The sequence below is a fragment of the Vulpes vulpes genome, chromosome 12, assembly GCF_048418805.1.
Source record: "Vulpes vulpes isolate BD-2025 chromosome 12, VulVul3, whole genome shotgun sequence".
NCBI lineage: Eukaryota > Metazoa > Chordata > Mammalia > Carnivora > Canidae > Vulpes > Vulpes vulpes.
The window spans coordinates 136,103,932-136,127,474 of record NC_132791.1 but is presented as its reverse complement, the minus strand read 5'-3'; the positions used below and the strand labels follow the sequence as shown (position 1 = coordinate 136,127,474).

Genomic DNA, 23,543 nt, shown 5'->3' with positions numbered 1-23,543 from the left:
TCCCTCAGCTGGTGAACCTATAAACATGTGTGGCACATCCACACAAGGAGCTTATACTCTGCAATAACAATGATCAAAATATTGATACAAGCAACAACATGCATGAAGTTCAAAACAGGCTAAGGGAAAGGAGCCCCCCCACCAGAGAATGCACACAGTAGGATTCCATCTACAGGAAATTCCTAGAAAAGGCCAAATTATGGAGACAGAGAGCAGATGACATCCCGTACTCCTACTCGGTCTACCAGGAAACAAGCTGAGTGCACATACACGCACAATGGAAAGAATTAACAGCTAAAAGAGAACCCTCCCCCTCAATGCCCAAATTTATTCAACTGAAAATCTAAAAAATAAACATGAGAGTTGAAATGGAAATTTTAAAGTAATTATAATTGAAGGACAAGCAGAGTACTACTACATATCAACCTGTGAGATCCAACCAAAGTAGTTACCAAAGAAAAATTTATAACCACAAATAAACCTGTAAGATCATAAGAAAGAATGAAAATAAATGAAGCTTTCAGTTTAAGATGCTGGATACAAGCCAATAAAATAAACCTCAAGGAATAAAAGAATAGATGAGATTAAAAGCAGAATATAAAAAAGAAAATATGAAAAATACGAAAAAAATTGGTAAGACTAAATTTAAAAGACTGACACAAAAGACAAAACTTTAGCAATTATGATTTGAAATAAAAGAACAAAAACTATGTAGAAGAGGAATAAAAAGGAATAAAGAATAAAATGGAATCAATTGGGAAGCTTTTAACTATAAAAAGATATGAACAAAAAAAAGTCAAAACATCTGAAACCTCACATGAAATGGGCAATTTTCTAGGAAAACATGAAATTTCTAAACGGGCCAAAAAAACAAACAGAAACTCTGAACACATTTCTCAATAGCCATTTTTAAAAAACTTACATGATAAGAGTAAAATAAAAGATTCCTCCTCCAAAGAGTCTACAGGCCAAAAGAATTCCATGAAAGAACTCCATCAAATGTTCACAGAACAGATTACTAACATTCTAAACACAATGTTGCAGAAAACAGAAATGGAAAACTACTTTATTTTACAAGACCTATCACCAGGTCCATATCAAAACCAGAAGAGTATGGCATAAGAAAAGAAAACCATGTCATAGTCCCATAATGAACTCAGATGCAGAAATATCACATTAAAAATATATATATATATTAGTATACTTGAGTAGGAAATTAAACAATGTTATTCCTATAGGTTTCATTTCAAGAATTTTAGTGGTAAAAGTGAGAAAATCTAATACATAATTCTCTACATTAATAAATTTGAAGAAAAAATCTCAATAAATGTAGGAAAAAACACTGATAAAATCCAATACATTTTTAAAGATATAATTCACATGCCATAAGTTCTCCATTTAAACATACAATTCAGTGGTTTTAGTAGATTTACAAAGTTATGCAACCATAATCACTACCTAATTTCACATTTCATCCCCTCAAAAAGAAATCTCATTAGCAGTCACACTTCAATTTCCCCTCTCCAGACCATCCTCTGGCAACCACCAATCTCCTTTCTGTCTCTACGGACTTGCCTGTTGTTGACATTTTATAGAAATGGAATCACCAAATATAAGTGCCCTATGTCTGTCACTTCAGCATAATGCCTCTGACGTTCAAAGTTCATCCATGCTGTAACATGTGTCAGTATTTCACTCCTTTTTATGGCTGAAGAATAGTCTCCATCATATGGATAGACCACATTTCATTTATCCATTGTCTGTTGATGAACATTTGAGTTGTTTCCATTTTCTGCCTATTGTGGATAATGCTGCTATGCATATTTGTGTACAAATTTTTGTATAAGCATATGTTTTCAATTCTCTTTGTCATGTACCTAGAAATGAAGCAGCTTTATTCATTTTTATGATTAATATCACTAGCAAACTAGATATAAAGTGTACAGTAAATACCACACTTGAAACGTTAGAGGTGATCCAATTAAAGTCAGGAACAAAACAAGGATCGCTTACCTTGTCTAGAGTCTAAGTATCCTAGTGGTACTATTCAACATTGTCCTAAATGTCTTAGGTGATGCAATAAGAAAAGAAAAAAAAATGACATATAAAAATAACAAAAGAAAGAAGACACAAAATTGTGATTATTTGTGCATATCTACATCAAAAGCCCAAGAGAATCACATAATTGTCAGAAGTGATAAGGAAACTCAGTAAGGGGGCCAGATGAAAGATACTGGTAAAACCAACTTTCTGAAACACCACAATCTATTGAGGACTGAGTTGGCATGCAACAGAAAATCTGAGTAAATGGAACCTTATTAATATGTGGTTCACTTTCTTCTTCACTATTAAAACTCAATTCACAGATATCAACAGTGTCTCTGAAATTCTCTTGAACTTTCTATCAAGGTAGCTCAACCATCACACCTGTCTTCTATGCCAAAAAGGGGTGACAAGGGAAAGGGAAAGACAGTCCCAGTGGAGCCTGCTCTCTTTTCTGGAAGTCCCACCCAGCAACTCCTGCTTGCACTTCATCATTAGCCAAAGCAGTGTTACATGGCTGCCCTATGCCACAAAACCATCTGGGAAATGAAGAGAGGTAGCACACAACCGCCACAGACAGACCTGAGGTTCTCAGCAGACCGTCTTGGCTGCCACATGCCAGTAATAACCAAGTAGGAGGGATAATCAGAAAAATAATACCATTCACCATAGCAACAAAACACTAAAAATGTATACAAAGGAATGCAACAGTTTTCAAGACAACTTTAAAATAAATGAATAATTAGGGATAATGGCCCTACTGGACATCAAAGCATATGTACTATTGGCACAGAAACATGATACAAAATATGGAATTCAGAAACATTATGTTCACACAAACACACAAATACAGCTAGATTACAAATGTCAATATGTATTTTTAAAGCATTAGACTAGAAATACAGAAGAACATATTTATGACCCTAAATCCTTGAATTAGAGAAGGCCTTCTTTTATAATATAAACAAAAAAGCAAAAACACAAATGAAAAGTATAACTTTGACTACATAAAAATTTAAAACTTCCATAAGACTGAGATGCCAGAACAAAGTTAAGATCACTATTACAAGTCTCGGGGTCCAAGTCCCTCCTCCACTGTGTCGGGTACACTTGGACCCAAGGCCGAGCTTGTAAATAAACCCTCGTGTGTTTGCAAAAAAAAAAAAAAAAAAAAAATCACTATTACAAAACAAGACAACTCTTCTGGAATTTGTACAAAAAAGAAATAATCATAATCTAGACCAAAGAGAATTCTACATATAAATTTTCAAAGGAGTAATATCAAAATAATTCAGGGATAGTAGTGGTTTGGGGTATATGCAAAACAAGACTATGAACTGGTAATTAATTACTAATGCTGGATGATAACTACAATGGATTCATGTACCCTTTTCTCTACTTTTGTGTATGTTTTAAATTTTTGCCTATTTTAGTTTATGTACTAACATGGAAAATAATCTAAGAGTATAGAATGAAAAATATAAGTTGGTAAATATGTAAAGTATAATACTACCTACCTTATTTTAAACACCTCGTTAATATTTTTTTTAAAAGATTTTATTTATTTATTCGAGAAACTGATAGAGGCAGAGACACAGGCAGAGGGAGAAGCAGGCAGAGGGAGAAGCAGGCTCCATGCTGGAAGTCTGACGTGGGACTCGATCCCGGGTCCCCAGGATCAGGCCCTGGGCTGAAGGCGGTGCTAAACCACTGAGTCACCCGACCTGCCCACGTTAGTATTTTCTATGAGCCAATCTTCTTAGACCAGTTTCATTAATTTATATTTTCCAAAATATAAATTTCACTCAACCACTGAATCACCTAGGTGCCCCAGAAAGATTTTAATTTAAAAAGAATGATCATAACATAATCTGTTTAAAGAGTAAGGATAAAATTACATCACTGATATGAAAATTACCTATGATATAACTTTAAGTAGATTATAAAACATACACACACTATATACATGTATATAGTATGATCCCACTTATATGTCTCTATTTTATCTCTGCATACTGGGTTTATAGACATTTTTTTCTCTCTGCTTATCTGTAGTTTTTTCCTACACTGAATACATACTATTTTATACTGAAATAGTAATGTTTTTCAGTGCTAAGGGGGTGGGTACTGGGCCAACAGTGGAGACTCAATGGAGACTCTCCTCTCTCCTTGGCACTGCTGCCCAAGCCCAGACTCCAAGGGTGAGCCTTGGCAGTGACTCAGGGGGATGAATTGGAGGGCTCCTAGGTAACAAATAGGGAAAAATGGATAAGGCCATGAGAGCAATGTGTCACTGGGAATCAGATCACCGGGTTACCACAGGTATGCGTTGAAGAGTTTGCCAAATCGAATATAGCTCCTGGGAACAGACTCTGAGGCCCCACTAGGCACTGTCAAAGATCACCTTCCCAGCCTACTAGAAAGCATTCTCTGCAGGCAGATTGGTCCCTGTCAAATTATTTATAGGAGATTGGTTCACATACTCAAAATGATATGAATACTTCTAATTATATCCAAACATGCCAAATGTCAGTACAAATTACACGGAGGGTCATGTTGCCAAATGTCCTGCCCTAACAAAGAAGAGAGAGCCGCAGCGTCAGCACACTGGTGCCTATATAGGCACAGGGACCCCGCCTGCCTTATCTCCACCAAGAACCCAGAGGTGAGTGATGGGGGCCTTGGGGCTTGAAGGACCCCCAGGGACCAGAAGAGCTGGCCTTGTGCCCCACCCATGAGCATAAAACTGCCCCCTGCCCTCGTCTGATTTTTATTTTCACAGAGCTGAGTTTTAGACCAGGGCAATTATAATTCTGTAATTGTTTTACTGGAATGTCAGAGCTTTGCTAATAAGAGACCTGTCGTTTACAGTGTCAGCCACTTCTGAACCTGCGTTTCATCTGGAATTCGGAAGGTAAGTCTCAGCTTTTTGATGTGTTGATGACACAGGGCATTTAGGCTAATGAAGCTGGGAACAATTCCAAATTGTACACCATTTCCATGCCCCTGCTCTTACCTAAGCAGGCGTGCTTCCAAATGACTGCTTATCAATGCTGGGAAAATGCTGCTCCAGGACACCTTCTCCTCTACACTCCCCTCACCTGAGTTCCAGGGTTGAAGGACCATTTGGGATAGAATGGATTCTGATAGACCCGTCCAGGAGCAACAGACTATTCCAATGCCAAGCAAAGCACTGACCCTTAGACATCCAACATTTTTTAAACACCCCAGAAAAATCCTTATCAGAAAATGAAGACAACTTGTGACAACCATAATGTTTTAACTACTTTTTGATGACTCGCTGTTATTTGTTTTTAGGAAGTTTTATTATTGCTCATCTAAAAAGTCGCCCATGGTACACCCACAGAGTGCTAAATACGGTGCCTAATTGAGGACAGGTCCTGACCCTTCCCCAAGTAATTTACACCTGAAAGGAAATGACTCAAACAATCTAACAGGCCAACCCTACAGAGGCGTATCTTTCAATCAGAGGACAATGGTTTACATGTGATGAACCCTTAACTTTGTTTTTCTTTTTACTGATGGAAAGAAAAGAAGCCCAAGAATGTATGTGGGAAGAAGGGTCTTCATGCTGAAGCTCTCCTTTCTCCGCAATTAGATCTGTTAACTGGCAGTTGAAATCTCTCATGCGAAAAACAATCTGTCAAAAGAGATTCTGGAATTAAGGCAACACTAAGTCTCTTGGTAACAAGCCAAAAGGCAAAACTACCCATATTAAGAATTTATTATAACGTTCTTTCAATGACCCACTGAGAGATTTAATACTAAGTATTAACATAAAGTAGATTTTTAAAATAACAGAAGCTTTGGAGCACCTGAGAGGCTCAATAGGTTAAGCATTCAACTCTTGATTTCGGCTCAGGTCATGATCTCAGGGTTGAGAGCCATCCCTTAGTCAGGCTCTGTGCCTGCTTGAGATTCTTCCCATCCTTCCCCCTCTGCTCCTCTCCCCTCAAATAAATGAATTTAAAAAAATAATAACACAAGTCTTAAGAGTAAAAAAAAAAAATGGCCACTTATAAAGGCAAAGCACATTTTTGAAAACTTTGAAAGTATCATCCTCCCTTTGCACAAGACAAACCTTCTATCCTAATGATATGACTGTCCTGATATATGGCAGATGCAAACATCATGCAGAAGGAAAAGCAGGGATGAAAGACAGGCAGCTGCTATAGAACAATCCACCAGCTATAGATACTGTTACAGTGTAGAGATTCAAACACACAGGGTTCCAGTGTAGGCATTCTGGCCCTGAGGATCAAGAGATGTGATCTATAAGGAAATCTGAAAAGTACTAAGAATGAAGCTCCAGTCCTAACATGCCTGATCAGTCCTCTGGCCTGTGTGAGAAGACCAGTAAAGGACAGCCTGGGGGAGCACTGGCAGCCCAAGCAATGGGGTGCAACACTGCTTTCATGTATATCCTCGCTCACAGGTATAACTTCTGGTTTCCATTTCTCCCTCTGCCCCATTTCTTCCCCAAGGCAGAATCCTCTGCTAAAGAAACCGCAGCCATGAGCGCGAGTTCAGACGCTGAGATGGCGGTTTTTGGCGAAGCCGCTCCCTTCCTCCGAAAATCCGAAAAGGAGCGGATCGAGGCCCAAAATAAGCCCTTCGATGCTAAAACATCCGTCTTTGTCGCGGAGCCCAAAGCCTCCTACGTGAAGAGCACCATACAGAGCAAGGAAGGAGGGAAAGTAACTGTGAAGACAGAAGGTGGAGCAGTAAGTAAACACAGAGAGGAAACGCTCCGGCTGTCTTTCTGGGTCTCCTCACTTGGAGGTGAAGCTCTACTTGCTGGGAAGCTCTAAGTCTCCTGCCACTATAGACACCCTTCTGGTCCATTACGGACACCCAGTTTGCACAGCAAAGGAGGTTCCCAGTGGTAACCTCAGGTCCCCCCTTCCCAGAAGCTCACAGGACTTCAACACACTAGAGTTAGCCGCCACCATATCCCTCACTCCCACTTCCCACTCTAAACCCCCAAACTTGGGGGAAGTAGAAGCCAGCTTCTCTGGTCAGGAAACTATTGTTAATTTCTTAGCTAAATAATGTATTAGTAATTTCCCGTAATGAACAGCCAGGAAAAATTAAAAATTCAGCCTATTAAAATAAGAATAAAAAGATATAAACTGGTAAACCTGCGACAGGGGGACGTGGGAAGAAATAAAAATCTTTTAAAAAACGTAGTATTCTAGTTTGTCATAGGAGACGTATTTTCTTAGCATCAGACTCTGAAACAAATATAATTTCATGCCTTTATTTAAAGAATACTGAATAATATAATGGAAAGTGTCTGTAATGATAGTCTTATAAACAAAGCAAATAGACAAACCAACCCCACGTCCCACCATTTATATGAAGTGGTCTCTTGCTTTACTTGCCAGACTCTGACTGTCAGAGAGGACCAAGTCTTCCCCATGAACCCTCCGAAATACGACAAGATCGAGGACATGGCCATGATGACACACCTGCACGAGCCTGGAGTGCTGTACAACCTCAAAGAGCGTTATGCAGCCTGGATGATCTATGTTAGTGCCTTTCAGGATGTCCTTATTCTGTCTCTCTCTCTGAGTAAAGACAAGATCCACATGTTGCACTCTCTGGTTTTCTCAGACCTACTCGGGCCTCTTCTGCGTCACTGTCAACCCCTACAAGTGGCTGCCAGTGTACAACCCGGAGGTGGTGGCCGCCTACCGAGGCAAGAAGCGCCAGGAGGCTCCGCCCCACATCTTCTCCATCTCTGACAATGCCTATCAGTTCATGCTGACCGGTGAGTGAGTGACACACCTATTCACAAAAATGTGGAAACAGAACCCTTAACAAACAGACTGTCTGGGCTCTGATTATAATAATACATTGTAGCCGCATGGGGCTTCACTGTTTTCAAGGAACTTCCAAGAACTACAGTATCATATATTCTTCACAGCACTCATCCCCATGTTAGAGAGAGTAAAGGGAAGCTGGCTGAGTTCACTGAACTACCTGCCCAAGCTAACCCAGTTAGTAAGCAGAAGCCAGGCGGAAACAATTAATAGACCTCTGTAAACACGTCTGCTGCTTGCCCACAGGTTGTAATTTCTGATTTCAACAGGAGAAAAGTTCCAATCAATGATTTTAAAATAAGCACATCCACAGCGATCAAGGAACAAACACAGTTACCAGCTACAGCTAGAAAGCTTTGTGAATTCTTATCTTTAAACAAACTGCCAGCCTTTAGGGTATAACCCGTGTAAATAAAGAACTACCACTTTCCTCCTGATGATTCTGAAGCTTCTTCCTACTAGAATGGAAGAAAATAAAAATACCTCTTCCTCTGAAAATATTTTTGAAATTATATCAAACTCTGTTATTCCTGTCTTATCAAAGCATAAACAGCTTTGATATGCATTATAGGCCCAAATATGGCATTAAAACCTTTTATCTTCACACCAAATGTAGTGCCTTTGGAGATATTTTAAACTCCCGAGTTTCCTGTTGTTCCATAGAGTTTTGGAAACTGAAAGGGTTTTGTTCTTTTTTAGTTTTCATTTGCTTGTTCTGCTGCCCTTGTTTTTAAATCGTCTGTTGAAGAAGGGAGAAGAGAAAGGAATAAAATAGAAATCTTCCATTACAAATTAGCCAGCAATTCTATGAGGATTTCATGCTAGTAAACTGTTCTTTGGTTGTTAGCAGAAGCTAGCTACCTTCCAGAAATGATCCAAAGGCTGGCTCATTTCGGAGGGTTTAAGACTCAGCAGCTGCACTTACCCTGCTATGTATACCACTGCCCCACCAAGGTTTCCCATCCCCAAGCTTTGGGGCTGCTCCAAATTCACAGTTACTTAGGGCTCCCAAACATGACTTCTACATAAAACCACACCAAACTGCAGCATTTGACCTGGTTAATGTTATTTTGGCATTGCCAAAAGAGACTAAAACATTGTTCTCTTACTGGTGCTCCCATGAGATGTGATATGATCTCATAGTTTTTCTGCTACTAGAAAAAAAATCAATTTGAGTGTCTTCTAAAATCTGTGTCCACTGCTCTGAAGAGAACTCTGAAGTTCTCTAAAGTCTACACCTACATCAAAATAACATCCAGATTTATATCTATTTCTCCAGTATTTTTAGATATGAGAATTTATTCAAATAGAATTGGAGATCTAACATACCAGAAAATTGGTATAAATCCAATGTTATCAGTCATATAACTAGTGACAACATCTGTTTTTATCATTTAGAAATGTACATCAAGTTAAAAGGAACAGAAGACTAACTGAACACATTCACAATTCCAGATCCCTTCCCTATTTAGTGTTACCAGCAGTCACATTAGTCCTTTCAAGACCTAGCAGGAGGCTAGGTAGCAGAAAAATAGAGAAAGTAGAAATCAGAAGACCTGAATATATTTGACCTTAACAAGCTATATAATTATTATTCAAAAAGTCACTGATTCCTCTCTGGGTCCTAGCTTCTTTATCTGTTTGTTAATTGAAAGAGTTTGGCCTCAGTAATTTCTGATTCCTCATGACTTCAAAATTCTATCATTCTTACTGAAGTATTGATAAATGAAATTATAAAATGCTTGGGATTTTCTTTAAACTAATCCAGGGAGAGGGCAGCCTGGGAGGCTCAGCGGTTTAGCACCACCTTCAGCCCAGGGCCTGATCCTGGAGACCTGGGATCCAGTCCCACATTGGGCTCCCTGCATGGAGCCTGCTTCTCCCTCTGCCTGTGTTTCTGCCTTTCTCTCTCTCTCTCTCTGTTTCTCATGACTAAATAAATAAAAAATATTAAAAAAAAATCCAGGGAGAATGGGACAGGAAGGAGTATAGAGGATATAAAATTGGCCAAATGATAACAATTGTTGAAACTGTAGGATGGGGACATGGGGGGCTCTCTGTAATTGTCTGTGATACCTGTTTGAAATTTCTCATCACAAAGTCTTGAATAAGATACAAAAGGAAACAGATGATAGCTTGCCTCTCATTTTCACAAATTTTGCTCCAAGAGCCAAGCGCTCCTTGGGGACTAACCACCAAAACAAAATCATAGGTGACATCTTCAGAATGTCAGAAGAATAGCTGTGTTTGATCTAAATGGATTCAATAATCTTTATATTGAATATTCTTTCTTTTTTTTGACTGGGGGTCTTGATTTCTCTTCCACAGATCGTGAGAACCAGTCCATCCTGATCACGTACGTGATTATTCCCTTATCTGATTTGTGGTGATTGTCATAGATATGGACAATGTAAGCTGCAGTCGTTATGATCTCTTCTCTTCTCTAACAGAGGAGAATCTGGTGCCGGGAAGACCGTGAACACCAAGCGTGTCATCCAGTACTTTGCAACAATTGCGGTCACTGGAGAGAAGAAGAAGGAAGAAGCTACTTCTGGCAAGATGCAGGTGAGTTTGGGGTCAGACTCAAGACTCTCAGGCTCTCAGGAAGTCTGGAGCCCCAGAGGTAAGGATTGCTCTTGCCTTTGCAGGGGACCCTTGAAGATCAGATCATCAGTGCCAACCCCCTACTGGAGGCCTTTGGCAATGCCAAGACTGTGAGGAATGACAACTCCTCTCGCTTTGTAAGTCTCCTGGTCACAGAAGGATCTTCTCAGCCCTTACATGCCAGAGATAGCGTGTCTGAATTATTTCAATTCCATCTTTCTGTGTGCTTCAACTTTTTAATACTTAATAATCTTTCTCTTTTCAAGGGTAAATTCATTAGAATCCACTTTGGTACCACAGGGAAACTGGCTTCTGCAGATATTGAAACATGTGAGTAACAGGTCCACCGAAAATCAAAACAGAGAGAAAAATAATTTCATTTACAGAGCTATTCAGGAACACCTGGTATGCTCTGAGCCTGCTGCCAGTATTGCCCATAAGGTAATGCCAGACTTATCGAAATGCTCCGTCGACCTCCTCAGATTGATAGTTCTGGAATACATTCCTGAGATTCCTGCCACAGAAGTAACTTTGATATTTTTTTCCAAGAGACACGCTAGGGCTACTTCTGGGTTCCTATGAGTTACCTCTAGGTTTACAATACATCTCTGTGATTTGCTCTTCATTTGAGCTTTGGTAGGTGTTTCTAAATAGCCACTCACCATGAAGTCTCAGATAACATGAGGAAGGAGAAGATATTACAGATTGATTATAATACAGGGTCACAGGATCCCCTTATTAAAAGTTTACTTTTACTAGATCAGACGGCTTCAGTCTCTGCTCTCAGGTGGTGAGGAACTTGGGTAGTTGCTGTATTTGGAATTCCAGTATGCAGCACCAAGATGACCAATCATTAGGGAGAAATCTCATCGAGTCTAACGTAATGCTCACAGTTTTAGCAAAAACACTGAGGTTCACTTAATATTTCAGCAACATTAGGACACCTGGGTGGCTCAGTCAGTTCAGCATCTGACTCTTGATTTCAGCTCAGATCATGACCTCAGGGTTGTGAGATTGAGACCAGCATCAGGCTCCACACTGGGTGTGGAACTTGCTTAAGATTCTCTCCCCATCTCCTTTAGCCTCTGTAACCTCCCCAATCTCCCCACCCACCCAAAAATATATATGTATTTATTTTCAGCAGCATTTTTACCCTAATATAATACCTATTTCTATTTTTAGATCTTCTAGAAAAGTCTAGAGTTACTTTCCAGCTGAGGGCAGAAAGAAGCTACCATATTTTTTATCAGATCACTTCCAATAAGAAGCCAGATCTGATTGGTAAGAAAGAACTTAAATTCACAGATGAACATTAATATTTTTGTTAACAACTTCTAATATAAAATGTACACCTTGAATTGTATGTACTCAGAAATGCTCCTGATCACCACCAATCCATATGACTATGCCTTCGTCAGCCAAGGGGAGATCACAGTCCCCAGCATTGATGACCAAGAGGAGCTGATGGCCACAGATGTAAGTCACATACACATACACACACTGTAAAAAAAAATTTTTTATGTGTGGGAACAGCCCACTGGAGGTGGACACAGTCAGTATAGGATACAGTATAAATTCTTTAAAATAAATTAATCTCTTCTGCCCTAAACTTTTGTCCTGTCATGTCTCCTGGCAGAGTGCCATTGACATCCTGGGCTTCACTCCTGAAGAGAAAGTCTCCATCTACAAGCTCACAGGGGCCGTGATGCATTATGGGAACATGAAGTTCAAGCAGAAGCAGCGGGAGGAGCAGGCCGAGCCAGATGGCACCGAAGGTTACCAGATGAATCTCCTTCTGGAGAATACAGCAGGAAAAAAAAAAAAAAAAAAAGAAGCCTATTCTAAACTCACATCTCCATTATAGCTGAACTTCTGAAGGGCATATACATATTTACACACTGCACATTTTCCTCACTCCTTTTTCTCCCTCGTGTCCCCAAACCTCCATCATTTTTAAACAACCCAAATAAGTTAAAATGACCTAATAGGCACTTATAAAAATATATCTAAAAAAGCACAACTAGGGCCAGATGAGAGACAGAGAGAGAGAGAGAGAGAGAGAGAGAGAGAGAGAGAGATGGCACAGCACTCCTGCTCTGCCATGGCAATGGTGGCTAAGTACGAAAGACTACTTGGCATATTAGCTATTTCCACAGTAGCTCAGTAAACTAGTGGCTGGAGATACAGGATCTGCCCAACACAGAGCTGAGGGTGAAGGATGTCCCTAGATATCTGCGCATGTGTGCACTGTCTACATATGAACCCGTAGGCACTCTAGGCAGTCAGATAAGATAAAAACTGAGAAAGAAAAATCATGTATTCCATATGTGGAACATATAGGACCTACCAAGGAAGCTAAAGTTATCTGCTCCTTGAAGCCTTTCCCGACCACCCCAGCTTGACATATTCTCTCCCTCCTCTAAACTTTTCAGCAGTTACTGTGGTTCTTGACCTGTGACATTTATATTACAGTCCTTAGCAGAATTTCAGAACAAGACTCTGTAGGGGGCACACAGTGATATTTAGTATCCACATTGAAATTTAGTATCTAAATTGGGAGGAGTAAAACTGAAATAAGGATCTAAATATTCAGACCTTTATCTCTCTATAACAGCAAATATTAAGATGTATCTTTTCCTTCCAACCACACCTAATGTGTCTGCCTTAAGAGCAGGCACTGTGGCTTTTGTCTTACATAAAGTGTCATCATAAACACTGGACATATGTTAATTGTTGATGAATTTCTCATAAACTACTAGCAATAAAGTCTCCAAAGGCCAGCATAAGTGACCATTTATTAGCAAGTACGTGCTCTAATGCACAGGGAACCTCATCTGACTTTCTATAGAATCACTTAAAACATTTAAATAATAAAGAAAATGGATTGGAGAAAAATAGAAAATTAGGTTAAAAGGGATTTCCACCATTAAACATTTCTTAAATTGTGTCTCTGCAGTCGCTGACAAGGCAGCCTACCTCCAGAACCTGAACTCTGCTGACCTGCTCAAAGCCCTCTGCTACCCCAGGGTCAAGGTCGGCAACGAGTATGTCACCAAAGGCCAAACTGTGCAGCAGGTGAGTGCACGACCTCAATGAATGACACACATCCTAGGCCTTCTCAGCATGTCTTTGGTATGTCAACAATCACCACTCTGTCCATGAAGGTGTACAATGCAGTGGGCGCTCTGGCCAAGGCCGTCTACGAGAAGATGTTCCTGTGGATGGTCACCCGCATCAACCAGCAGCTGGACACCAAGCAGCCCAGGCAGTACTTCATCGGGGTCCTGGACATCGCTGGCTTTGAGATCTTTGATGTGAGTTGTCTTCATATTAATAAAAAGAGAGACAAAAACAGAGTGGATTCTGATATACAGGTATTCCTGTACATGTACAAATCCACATTGCTTCTTCCAACACTGCACCCAGAACAGGAGTTACCTCCCAAATACCTAGGCAATAACAGAAACGTAATGATAACCATAATGGGCATTTGTGGAAGTGTCAGTATATTTCAGGCACTACACTAAGCACTTTGAAATGTTACCTCATTTAATCTTTGAAACAACTCACTCAAGGGTAATAATACTACTACTAATTACATGTGGAGAAACAGAGATGCAGGAAAATCAAAACTCTTGCTAAAGAGCCATTTAAGGCACAGCCATTTAAGGCAAAGCCAGGACAGGAACCCAGATGCTTAGGGCATCTCCCATGGAGGAGAAGCACACAGAAAGGTCATAGTCTCTCCTGTTCCAGGTCCATCTGACACCTACTATTTCACCTCCAGGCCACCAGCTGCATCATGTGTAAAATGCGGGTGTAAGTTATTACAAAGACTCTTTCAGATCATCAATTACTACACCACATCTGGTCCCTACTTTCACAGACCTGGCAAAGGGAATTTGCCAAATGTCTGATATGAAGAGGAGAAAATTTTGCCTATTATTCCATTTGCACATCAACTAAAAGGTCTTAGGATAAGCTTTCCTTATAATGAGACAGCCAAAAGTGAAAATGTGAACTTTATCCTGAATTAGAAGAATGGGATGGTAAAAAAAGTCAAGGTTTCCAATAAATTACTTTCAGCCTTAAATTTAAACTATAACTCATGGGACTATGATTGTACTTTTAATATATGTTATTGCTTATGCAGTCTAGAGCTGGGAAGGAGGTAGATCCTACCAGAAGTGTTGCTGTATAACTGCCACCAGTGCCTTTAAATAATGCCCAGAATTCATGATAAATGCTGTTGTCAAAAAATGATCATTTTTTTCCCCTTGGGACTTCTAAAAGAACAATAATTAGTTTAAATTTTATTTCATTACTGTATTCCATTTTTTTCAATAACATAATTTTTCAGTAATCAATTTTACTGCTAAAAAATCCATTTAATGTTGAAGATTTCATTTTATGCAGTTCAACAGCCTGGAGCAGCTGTGCATCAACTTCACCAATGAGAAACTGCAACAATTTTTCAACCACCACATGTTCGTGCTGGAGCAGGAGGAGTATAAGAAGGAGGGTATTGAGTGGACCTTCATCGACTTTGGGATGGACCTAGCTGCCTGCATTGAGCTTATCGAGAAGGTCTGTTTGACTCTTTGATTTCTTTTGTTTTGTTGTGTTGTGTTTTAAGTAGGCTCCATGCCCAGTGTGGAGCCCAATGCGGGGCTTGTACTCATGATCCTGAGATCAAGACCTGAGCTGAAATCAGGAGTCAGACACATAACTGACTGAGCTGCACAGGCGCCCCCGTCCATTTGACTTGTAAAGAAAGGCAAATTGCAAGGATAACTTTCCCAAGTGTCTGAAGCAATTCTAGAAAGTATCACTGTCACCCTGGAGGGGTATCAGAACAAACAGAATTACTGTTTAGAACTTCCTCTTCTACATAAGAAGGAGCAGAGCTTTTAATTTCATTCTGTCCTAAAGTTTTGTTCTAACAGCAGTTCAAACCTGATTTTAAAACTTGATTGAGACGATTTGCTCCACCAGAACTACCTCACTAGTTTTGAATCTATCTCCATTAAGATCCAAGACATCAACAACATAAGTCTTTTTTTCTAAATAAAAATTAGTACATATATAATCCAGCTAGGACCTATATGAAAGATAATCTTTTTGGAAGTCAAGAAGTCTAATTGCTTATGATTTTCCATAATCTACCTTTAAGGAGATTAAATACAGAAAATGTTTTAAAAATAAGGTTAAGATTATTTTTATTATAAAATAATAAAAATATTTTATTTTTATAAAACATATATACATATAAACATCAGGTTAAGCCCGTAAATCCTCTTCAAAACAAAATAAAACAGTGACAATAGATTAATTCATTAAATAGGCAAAAATGCGTGAAAATATAGAACATTTTAACAAACTGCCCACACATGCTGTGCTGACATTTGGAGTTTGTACTCTGCTATTCTTTTAACTGAAAATGTTGCTATGGATTGAATAGGACAAGGAATGGTGGAAAAGTCACTCCAGTGATGATAAAAGGGTTTCTTTGTGAGCTATGACCCTAGTTTATTTTATATACATATTTTACTTGGCAGTTCTAATAATTCAGTCAGATACAGCCACCACATCTGCATCTTTTCGGAAAGATAGGTTGACACTAATGTCCACGTTTCTGAATCCAGCCACTGGGCATCTTTTCCATCCTGGAAGAGGAGTGCATGTTCCCCAAGGCCACAGACACCTCCTTCAAGAACAAGCTCTATGACCAGCACCTGGGCAAGTCTGCCAACTTCCAGAAGCCCAAAGTGGTCAAAGGCAAGGCTGAGGCACACTTCTCACTGATCCACTATGCTGGCACCGTGGACTACAACATTGGTGGCTGGCTTGACAAGAACAAGGACCCCCTAAATGACACTGTGGTCGGGCTGTACCAGAAGTCTGCAATGAAGACTCTGGCCAGTCTCTTTTCCACTTACGCTAGTGCTGAAGCAGGTACTCTCTGTGCTCTTAATCTCAATCAAGCCCATTCCCACAAAATGTTCATATAACATCACAGCCTCTAGGATTCTACTCTAATTGATGGGTTTTTCTTTCTACCTCAGACAGTGGTGCAAAGAAAGGTGCTAAGAAGAAGGGTTCTTCGTTCCAGACTGTATCAGCCCTTTTCAGGGTAAAGTACAAATTTCACCCAAAAACTCTATTCGGTTTCTATGAATTGTCATAATTATAGGGTTCAGAATAAATTAAGAGGGAATGGAATGTTCAAATATTCACTCTTATCATTCCAGAGCCAATGCAATGCTTCTCTTACAGGGTCAGATGCTCTACCCATTATTCCTCATTATGATCACTGATGTGTTCAGGAATGCCAAAATATCCTCAGAAGCTTTCTTACTATGTAATCAGGCTAATTTTTAAAGAAGCATAGCTGAACTTCAAAGTTGTCCCTAAGGAAAGCTGTTCTCTTTATTCCACTAATGCTGCCCTTTGAGAATGATCCTGAATTCCTCTTTGACAGTGAACCAGAGACACACTATTTAGCACACCCTTCCATCACATGTTGGTCCTCTGAGGTGGATTCAATTTTTTGTAATGACTGAAAATCATCTAACGTCAAGCATAGTAATTTATGTGGATGATTAATCTAGAAAATATCTCTTAAAATTAAAATAACAAATAATTTTACTACAAATAATGTGATTTTGTTAGGTAGCTTAAAAACAGACTCTTCCAAAGGGAAGTATGTGAAATGTCTGGACTCAGGGCTGCTTTGTCAGAATCTGTATAGCTAAGTCTCATTCCTTTTAAAACTAAAGGCTATAACCCATCACTGAAATAGGGAAACTGGCCTGTTCTTTTCCTTTCTCACTACCAATCTGCATCATCTCACCAAGTAGACTCTTGCTTCATCAACTTATCCTTGCACACATCTTCAAGATTAGAAGCTCACAGTACTTATTCTCTCTCTTAATAGTTAACTGAGATATGAAAGAAAACAAAGCAACTTTGTCTTCTCTCAAAGAGTATACCTATAAAATATTAAGAAATATTTACATGTGAGTTTTCTATAGTTGAATAAAACATCATAATCAGTCATAAACAATTACTCTTTCTGGAATAACACCCCTCCCAAGATGCTTCAGGCTGTGAATCATTCCCAGGCACCCAATATCCACCTATACAAGATTATACAGTCTCATGTTTTTAGATTCTTAAAAACAAAACAAAGCAAAACAAAAACAGTACAAAACAAGAAGACAGGTCCCAGGGATAATAATAAACTTGAGAGGAAGGAATGGTAAAGGCAGGACAAGCACTAACCTAGGTTCCCAATGTAAACTACTGTGAAAATTACTAGCACTGAGACAGATGGAAGAGGTTTTAGAGGTAATCTCAACTCTTTTCGAATTAAAGCCCAGAGAGACGAAGAGAATTTTACAGAGTCAAGCAGCTCATTAGTGGCAGAATGAGACCACAGTCTTTTGTCTGATTCCCAGTCGAAAACAATTCCTGTGCATCAAGGATATGGGATTTGCAGTTTGTTTATAGAATAGATCCTAGGTGTTATAAATGAATACCCTGGAGAGCTACATTTCTTCCGAGCACTTTGGCCTTGTGGTTATTTGTCAGGCTAGAATTCTGGAGACCTTAAAAATACAGACCAATTGAAGCCTCACAGGCTTATCCCTAACAGTTAAGCAAGTGCCTAGGTTCACACCAAATAATTAAAAAAAAGCAATCCAAGATAAAAGTTTCTCATCAAGTCCCTTCTGTCTGGTTTTCTAGGAAAATTTAAATAAACTGATGACCAATCTGAGGAGCACTCACCCCCACTTTGTACGGTGCATCATCCCCAATGAAACCAAAACACCAGGTAAGACACTTCTGATACCCAAACAAGCGCCAGGATGTTTGCTTTAGACCATGAAATAAGGCATGTGTATTCTTCCTCTTAGGGGCCATGGAGCATGAACTTGTCCTGCATCAGCTGCGGTGTAACGGTGTGCTGGAAGGGATCCGCATCTGCAGGAAGGGGTTCCCAAGCAGGATCCTTTATGGGGATTTTAAACAAAGGCCAGTCACTCTTTGCTGTATTTCACTGAATGCTGTGAACACTTTATCATCTTAATCGTTGTCTTTTGTTCATTGTATTTCATGCCCCCTGCTTAGTAAATTGTAAAATTAAGAAATCAGATGATAAAGTCTTGTGGAAACAGGACAGGATAACAGTTTGGAAGAGATGGTATTTCTTACAAACAGGAAGAAGGTGTGCATTAGACAACAGAAAAATCACATTGTTTTACTATTTGAACTTATAGGACAGCTGGATTTTCTACTTTTACTTTTTTTCTCACATCTTTGTTGATACTTCCTTTTTGGGTCATTTGGTCTCCCCATATAATCATACTTCCCTAATCATTCTTTTCTTTGTTTGACTGAACAGATACAAAGTTTTAAATGCAAGTGCTATCCCAGAAGGACAATTCATCGACAGCAAGAAGGCTTCTGAGAAACTTCTTGCCTCTATTGATATTGATCACACCCAGTATAAATTTGGACATACCAAGGTATAGCTGCCATTTATTCCTACCTGATCCGTACCCTTCTGCTATTTCTGTATCTCCTGTACCACGAAGAAGACTAATGATTCTCCTTTTCTCCAGGTTTTCTTCAAAGCTGGCCTTCTGGGTCTTCTAGAAGAAATGAGAGATGAAAAGTTGTCCCAAATTATAACAAGAACCCAAGCCGTCTGCAGGGGATTCCTAATGAGGGTAGAATATCAGAAGATGTTGCAAAGGAGGTAACAACCATGCAGATCATCTGCTTAGTAAAGAGAGTCCTTTCGGACTATCACTCAGCCTTTCTCATTTATTAACTTTCATTTTGTGGCTAATAAATGCTTCTTGTGCAGTTCAGAACTCACTCTTAAAATATATCTGCCTTTGCTTAAACCCTCATACTTGGACTCCCTTCAATTTCTCCTGGTCCAAGCACCTCGCATAGAGCTACCTGAATAATTTGCAATAAGCATGATTTTCATCATGCCATATCTCAGTCTGGGGACCCCTACCCACCCACCCCCACACCCCTCCCCCACTCAGCCTCTCATGTCAAATCCAAGTTGCTGTGCGTGGCTGTCTGGGGTCTCTGTATTCCCCAGCTCATCTGTCATTCCCAATCATACAGCTTTTTCCAGCTAGGCTAAACAATTTGCTTATCTCCTGTTTCCATGTTTGCCCCAGCCTTTCTCCTCATCCTAATTTACCTATTTACCAATTCAGAACTTGCACTTCTCCTTTCTCCAATGAGCCTCATTCAGCTGTATCTACCCAGCACTACTGCATTCCCTGCCCCCACCACACACACACATTTTGCATTCATTTTGCTTCTCTGTGCTTATTGGATTTGCATTATAAGTGTTCCCAAGTCCTTCCCATGTGTCTACATTATGGTTTGTGTCATGGTATTTGCGTTCTCAGAGTCATGGTTCTTGTAATTTGGACCTATACAGAAATAGAATTTACATTTTAATAAGCTTGAAAAGGCATTACAGATTGCTACAAGATAGTCAAACCTTGCTAGTCTAGTGCTACAGTTTACAGTTTTATTACTATTTAAAACTTGTATTTTAAAGAAACAAATCTGCATGCTCAATGCATGTTAAATTGCTTGCAGATACTAACAATCTAATTAAGCATATAAGAATAAGACATTTGAAAGAATCTGAGAAAAGCCAGTGTATTATCTGAAGAAGCTAACAAAAGTTTTTGAGTGGATACTTCAGTGATAATCAAAATAAGAGAAAAGGCTTCAAGAAAGACGTGCTAAATCCTAAGTTCCTCAGATGAGGCAACTTTGAAAGCACCCAGCATCATCTCACAGCTCACTCCATAGGCCAATGGCCCAGCGGCACAACCAATTCACAACTGCCACATCCACTCCCAAATCACTAGTATTATAATAGCTCAAATGATCTTAAATTGGTATGTGTTGTTTATATGTGCAAAGCATTCCTGCTCTCAAGTCTGCTCCTTTGCTAGTGTGGCAGGGTCGTGAGAACACAATTATTCAACATGAGCAGTACACATTAGCAACATGATTACACTGAGCACTAGTTTGAGTGTGTCTGTGTCTGTATAAAGCCTGCATTTAGCATATACAAAATCTGATTGATCATTTACACCTGGGATCATCACAAGGGGAACCTGCATGTAAAATAAAAAGTGACGATAACACTGCCCCTAATGGATGGATCTACACTGATATTTTTATGTCATTTCAGAGAAGCCCTTTTCTGCATCCAGTACAATATACGTGCCTTCATGAACGTCAAGCACTGGCCCTGGATGAGGCTCTTCTTCAAGATCAAACCCCTTCTCAAGAGCGCAGAGACCGAGAAGGAGATGGCCACCATGAAGGAAGAGTTTCAGAAAACCAAAGATGAGCTTGCCAAGTCAGAGGCGAAAAGGAAGGAACTGGAGGAAAAAATGGTCACTCTCTTAAAAGAGAAAAATGACCTGCAGCTCCAGGTTCAATCTGTGAGTATTCTGAATGTTGCATGTTACTGAAGCATTTCTGGAAGGCATATGCACTTTGGATTTACAAATAGCCTTGTTTTAAAAAAGAATATCTCAAGTTACTTTTTTAAGGATTTCACTCATCTTTCAGTAGTCCTATGAGGAAGATACACACAATGATTTCCAAATTACAAATGGAAAAGGGAGGACTGAAGAACATATTCACCAGTATCACAAATCTAGCAACCATGAGGAAGAATTTAAACGCCATGCCCCAGATCTCAGTCAGATATCGCACCCATTTGCCTTGCATACCTCATCTCAGCCTTACAAGGATTGTCTTAGTCTCCGAACACACGTCTATGAGATTGTTTTGAAATTAAAGCCATTATTTTTTAAATTCAATTAGCTAACATACAGTACATCATTAGTTTCAGAGGTAGTGTCCAATAATTTATCAGTTGTGAATTATTTGTGATAAGCAAATTGTTTAGCCTGGCTGGAAAAGGCTTTGTGGTTGGGAATGGCAGATGAGCTGGGGAATACAGAGAGCCCTGACAGCCATGCACAGCAACTTGGATTTGACAATGCTCGTTACATCACATGCCCTCCTTAACACCTGTCACCAAATTTACCCATCCCCCCCACCAACCTCCCCTCCAGCAACCCTTTGTTTCCTATGATTAAGAGTCTCTGGTTTGTTTCCCTTTCTGATTTTGTCCTGTTTTATTTTTCTCTCCCTTCCCCCATGATCCTCTGCACTGTTTTTTATATTCCACATGAGTGAAACCATATAATAAATGTCTTTCTCTGATTGACATATTTCACTCAGCATAATACCTTCCAGTTCTATCTATCCACATCGATGTAAATGACAAGACTCATCCTTTCTGATGGCTAAGTAATATTCCATTGAGTGTATACACACACACACACACACACACACACACACACAATCTTCTTTATCTATTCATCCGTCGAAGGACATCTGGGCTCTTTCCATAGTTTGGCTGTTGTGGACACTGTTGCTATAAACACTGGGGTGCCGGTGCCCCTTATTCTTATTTCTCTCCATGCCTAACCCCTGAGATTTAGCTCAGTAAATCTGTTTGCAGTTACATGAACTAAGCAACCAGGGTGTGAGGTAAAGCCAAGTTCCCTCTGTGATTCTTCCCAGTTCTTTTTTTTTTTTTTTTTTAAATGAGAAGCAGTTAAAAGCCTAGAAGGAATTTTCTTCCTATTTTTTCTTCTTGTCTTTTTTTTTTAATTTTTATTTTATTTATGATAGTCACGCAGAGAGAGACAGAGAGAGAGAGAGGCAGAGACATAGGCAGAGGGAGAAGCAGCCTCCATGCACTGGGAGCCCGATGTGGGATTCGATCCCGGGTCTCCAGGATCGCGCCCTGGGTCAAAGGCAGGCGCCAAACCGCTGCGCCACCCAGGGATCCCGATTCTTCCCAGTTCTTAAGGCTTCTGTTTACTTGGCTCAGGAAGGAGCTGTAATCAGAATAGGGGATAGTTTGGACCAGTGTTCTGGCCAAGCATAATTGCCCATTTCTATGGTCCAGAAGCCCACCAGTGTCATAAAGAAACCCGTGAAAAGAATAGTTTACCCCCAAATTTTAAGCTATCAACTTTCCCTTCTGATACTTTCACTTACATGAAGGCTGTATTTTCCCTAAAACACATGACCAACAGCCTCTTCACAGTTCTTACCATCGGTCAGGGAGAGAACACTTATGAATGCATCACTATTAAAAATAAAAGCAAAGGAACCCTGGGAAGTTCCCTATTATCATCTGTTTAAGCATTTAAAACACATAATCTATGAACAAAACACTGAGTGAGAAGTTAAAGAAATTTCCCAGGCCAGAGTACTTTAATAAGGCTGAGCTGATTTTTATTTGAGTTTTTCAGTCACTCATAAAAACTCTATGGAGCTATGTAATGCCTTAAAATTATATTTTCTTGCATATTCTAAAATTCATGTTGAGACTAATAGGTGATCCTTAAGATGGAAATGAAAACTGTGGACAGTTACAGCACTGCTATGGACTATCAGGAAGGTTGTAAGCATATAACAAATGTGCATGAAAATGTATTCACAGGCATAAAATTATTTAAGTTCTTTTTCTTTCCTTTTTAAAATTCAGTCTAACAACTAGTTGCTTGAGGTGAACAGGGAATGATCAAAACCAAATCCAACCAATCTAAATCAAAATCTTTGAATATTGCAGCTGAAATGTTCCTAGCAATCGTTTATTCCCACCTCCTCAACTACATGAGAAAATTGAGAATAAAGGAATAAAGTCATTTGCCTATGTTCATCCATATGGAGGAAATACTGAGACAAGAACTCAGGCTTCCCGTGGCCTATCACTCCTCTAGACACTACTTTGTACTCAACTGCTTCAAACCAATCATTTTTCACATTAATTTGTTTCTAAATCTATAGTCTTGCTTTTAATTAGCTCCATTTCTCCAGGCCATGTAATAATGTTCAATTAAGTTTAATTTATATTCATACTGAAGAAGTTACCAGCATTCAGCAAACACTACTATATTGTGC

At 39.4% G+C, this 23,543-nt stretch overlaps 1 protein-coding gene across 1 annotated transcript in view; it reads left to right on the top strand.

Annotated features, from left to right (window-relative positions):
- The first annotated feature begins 4,574 nt into the window (after positions 1-4,574).
- LOC112924896 (myosin-8) overlaps positions 4,575-23,543 on the top strand; it is a 29,405-nt gene continuing 10,436 nt past the window's right edge. The window contains exons 1-22 of the mRNA XM_026005512.2: positions 4,575-4,708; positions 4,915-4,957; positions 6,549-6,788; positions 7,452-7,595; positions 7,681-7,837; positions 10,218-10,245; positions 10,340-10,454; positions 10,538-10,630; positions 10,760-10,823; positions 11,676-11,774; positions 11,866-11,969; positions 12,130-12,268; positions 13,450-13,568; positions 13,658-13,807; positions 14,910-15,080; positions 16,139-16,448; positions 16,559-16,626; positions 18,243-18,330; positions 18,413-18,530; positions 18,901-19,024; positions 19,121-19,257; positions 20,740-20,995. Of these exons, the coding sequence (XP_025861297.2) occupies positions 6,579-6,788; positions 7,452-7,595; positions 7,681-7,837; positions 10,218-10,245; positions 10,340-10,454; positions 10,538-10,630; positions 10,760-10,823; positions 11,676-11,774; positions 11,866-11,969; positions 12,130-12,268; positions 13,450-13,568; positions 13,658-13,807; positions 14,910-15,080; positions 16,139-16,448; positions 16,559-16,626; positions 18,243-18,330; positions 18,413-18,530; positions 18,901-19,024; positions 19,121-19,257; positions 20,740-20,995 (2,694 nt within the window). The 5' untranslated portion in view covers positions 4,575-4,708; positions 4,915-4,957; positions 6,549-6,578. The remainder of the gene's footprint in view (positions 4,709-4,914; positions 4,958-6,548; positions 6,789-7,451; positions 7,596-7,680; positions 7,838-10,217; positions 10,246-10,339; positions 10,455-10,537; positions 10,631-10,759; positions 10,824-11,675; positions 11,775-11,865; positions 11,970-12,129; positions 12,269-13,449; positions 13,569-13,657; positions 13,808-14,909; positions 15,081-16,138; positions 16,449-16,558; positions 16,627-18,242; positions 18,331-18,412; positions 18,531-18,900; positions 19,025-19,120; positions 19,258-20,739; positions 20,996-23,543) is intronic.